Source organism: Octopus bimaculoides, chromosome 1, assembly GCF_001194135.2.
Source record: "Octopus bimaculoides isolate UCB-OBI-ISO-001 chromosome 1, ASM119413v2, whole genome shotgun sequence".
NCBI classification, from domain to species: domain Eukaryota; kingdom Metazoa; phylum Mollusca; class Cephalopoda; order Octopoda; family Octopodidae; genus Octopus; species Octopus bimaculoides.
In genome coordinates, this window is record NC_068981.1 from 79,381,946 (window position 1) to 79,384,698 (window position 2,753).

General features: G+C 36.4%; 1 protein-coding gene across 4 annotated transcripts in view; it reads left to right on the forward strand.

The window, feature by feature from the left end:
- LOC106867577 (natural resistance-associated macrophage protein 2) overlaps nt 1-2,753 on the forward strand; it is an 81,593-nt gene that overhangs the window by 48,670 nt on the left and 30,170 nt on the right. For all 4 annotated transcript variants that reach the window (XM_014912485.2, XM_052967646.1, XM_014912486.2 and 1 more), the window contains exon 6: nt 1,643-1,781. In XM_014912485.2, the coding sequence (XP_014767971.1) occupies nt 1,643-1,781 (139 nt within the window). The remainder of the gene's footprint in view (nt 1-1,642; nt 1,782-2,753) is intronic.

The following is a 2,753-nucleotide window of genomic DNA, read 5'->3' on the forward strand; positions in this document are numbered from 1 at the left end:
GGTGGGTGTAAGGAATTGGATGGGGTGGAGTGGGAAGGTAGAGTAGGAGTGTGTTGGGGTGTGGTGGGATGAGCTTATGAGGGGGTGTTGACGATGAAGGGGGAAGGGGAAGGTGGATGTAAGAGAGGGGGAAGATGGGTATGGGAGGGGAAGAGAGAGATAGCTTCTCATAGAAGCTATATGTTCAATACACAGCCTGCTGTTCAGAGCAGAGCAAAATACCCAGCTGGAAATACCAACTAATATCTTAGTAATTATGGAGTACACTACTGAATATGTAAAATGCAACAAGTTATACATAGATTGCAACATCTGCTTGTTATAAATGCATTAATAAATACTTGTCTGTGACAATCTCATTTATTAAAATGCATTTTAAATATTCTTTTCTACTCTAGGTACAAGGCCTGGAATTTTGGGGGAGGGGGCCAGTCAATTAGATCGACCTCAGTATGCAACTGATACTTAATTTATTGACCCCAATATGCAACTGGTACTTAATTTGTCGACCCCGAAAGGATGAAAGGCAAAGTTGACCTTGGCAGAATTTGAACTCAGAATGTAAAGACAGATGAAATACCACCGAGCATTTCGCCCAACATGCTAACGTTTCTGCCAGCTCGCTGCCTTAAAGCATTTCAAATATTACCAGAGTGCAAATGTTACTGTTTCTATGAAAACTGTTTAATGAAAACTATGAGTAACTTATGAAGTCAAGAAGCAGTACTTAGCTGTCTGCAGTTATAAATGGTCAATAAAATTTTAACGAACATCTTGACTTTCCCAAGTTTACTGCAGCCCATTTCATCTTACCTACACCAATGTTTATTGATCCATTCTTCCTCTCTACTCTAATCCCTGTCTATCCATTCTCACCGTATAACACTGTCCATTCATCCGTCATCACTACACTTCATATGTCCCTGCAACCATCCCTTCATCCTCACTACACAATCCACCCATCTATTCAGCCATGCAATCTCATTACTTTATTGTCCATCCTGCCATCCAACTCCAGTTTTCTATGTTTTTCATCCATATTCACCAAAATGCATTGTCCATCCATCCTTTCTTGCTACTCCGTCCATCCTTCCGTCTGTCCAATCCTTCATCCATCCATCTAACTATCCATCCTTCCTTCCTTTGTCCCTCACTATACTGTGCATGTCATGTAAAATTATTCAGTATATGGTTAGAGCTAGTTAAAGATAAAATATTGGATAAATATATTTTCTTACATTGTTAAGTAGCTTTTATTATATCCTTATTGCTCCAACCCATGCCGGCATGGAAAACAGACATTAAATGATGATGATGATGATGATACCTTACTTAACCCATTTGTTACCATATTTCTGTTGAGATGCTCTGTGTTTCTTTCAATTAATTTTAGATATAACGAAGAATTTAGTAAAATAACTTAATTATCATTAAGCTAGTGTTGGGAACATAAATTGTGACTAAGGTTTGGTGAAAGATTTTAATTCAGAACTTTTGAAAACAAGACATTTGTACTACTAGAGGTAGTTTCAACTAGGCTGGTATTGAAAGGGTTAAATTGTAATGCTTCAAATAAACTACAAGATCTTAAATCTTGTTAATTTATTCTTTCAATTATTTCTGTTGACTTATTTCTTTCCAGACTTCCTCTCTATGCTGGTGTTCTTATAACCATTGTTGATACTTTCACATTTCTTCTACTTGACAAATATGGTCTAAGGAAGCTGGAAGCATTTTTCGGCCTTCTAATCACAATAATGGCATTAATGTTTGGATATGAGGTAAGAAATATTTGTTTTAATTTTAATTTGTGTTACAGCTTTCATGATGTTTTTTTTTTTAACATCTGTTTCTTCCTTGCTGACATGGGTTGAATGGGTCTGCAATACATCATCTCTATTTGCATCACATTTCTGATTCATCTCTATGATGATGGCTGCTTACTCCTAATTTTTTTTCTTTCATTTATCGTTGAATTGGATTGCCTACGTTTAGTCCACTGCAGGATGAAGGCCCTATCGTGTTCTCTCCACTAACATGGTTTGTTGTGGATGCAGTAAGTTTAAGATCATACTCTGTCACACTTGCTCAACATGGCTTGGCAGAAGGGTGCAGTTTTTTTATACTCTTACCCAGGAGTAGTTAAATCAATTACATCAACTTCAGTACTTGACTAGTACTTACTTTATCAACCCCAAAAGGATGAAAGGCAAAGTCGACAATGGTAGAATTTGAACTCAGAACATAAGGACAGACAAAATACTGTTAAGCATTTCTCCTGGTGTGCTAACGTTCTGCCAGCTCACTGCTTTATCATTATCATATATTCTCTACTGTTTATTTGTAAGAGCCAACAAGGGAGTCCCATCTGGTTACTTAGCCCACTAGAAATAACAGCTAAATTTCCTTCAAATTACACCCTATCATTTTAAAAAGTGGGGTACACATTGAATAATGTCAAGATGGTATTTTCTTCTTCTCCTACTCTTGTTTTTGCACACATCTACAAAATGACTTTCTAAAATTGAACTTCCATTATGCAGCTGAGGAGTACATTTTCATTACACATCTTATGTGGTGTTCTCACTACATAAATAAATGAAGTTTGTACGAAACGTACGTACTGCTATAACCTATTGAATTTTTGTTGCTTTTCTTCAAATTTTATTCACCAAATCTCTTGATTTTGTTTTTGGTTTTTGCCCTACCAAATTCTGGTGCCTCAAACATTTTAAGTACCACATTTAATCTAT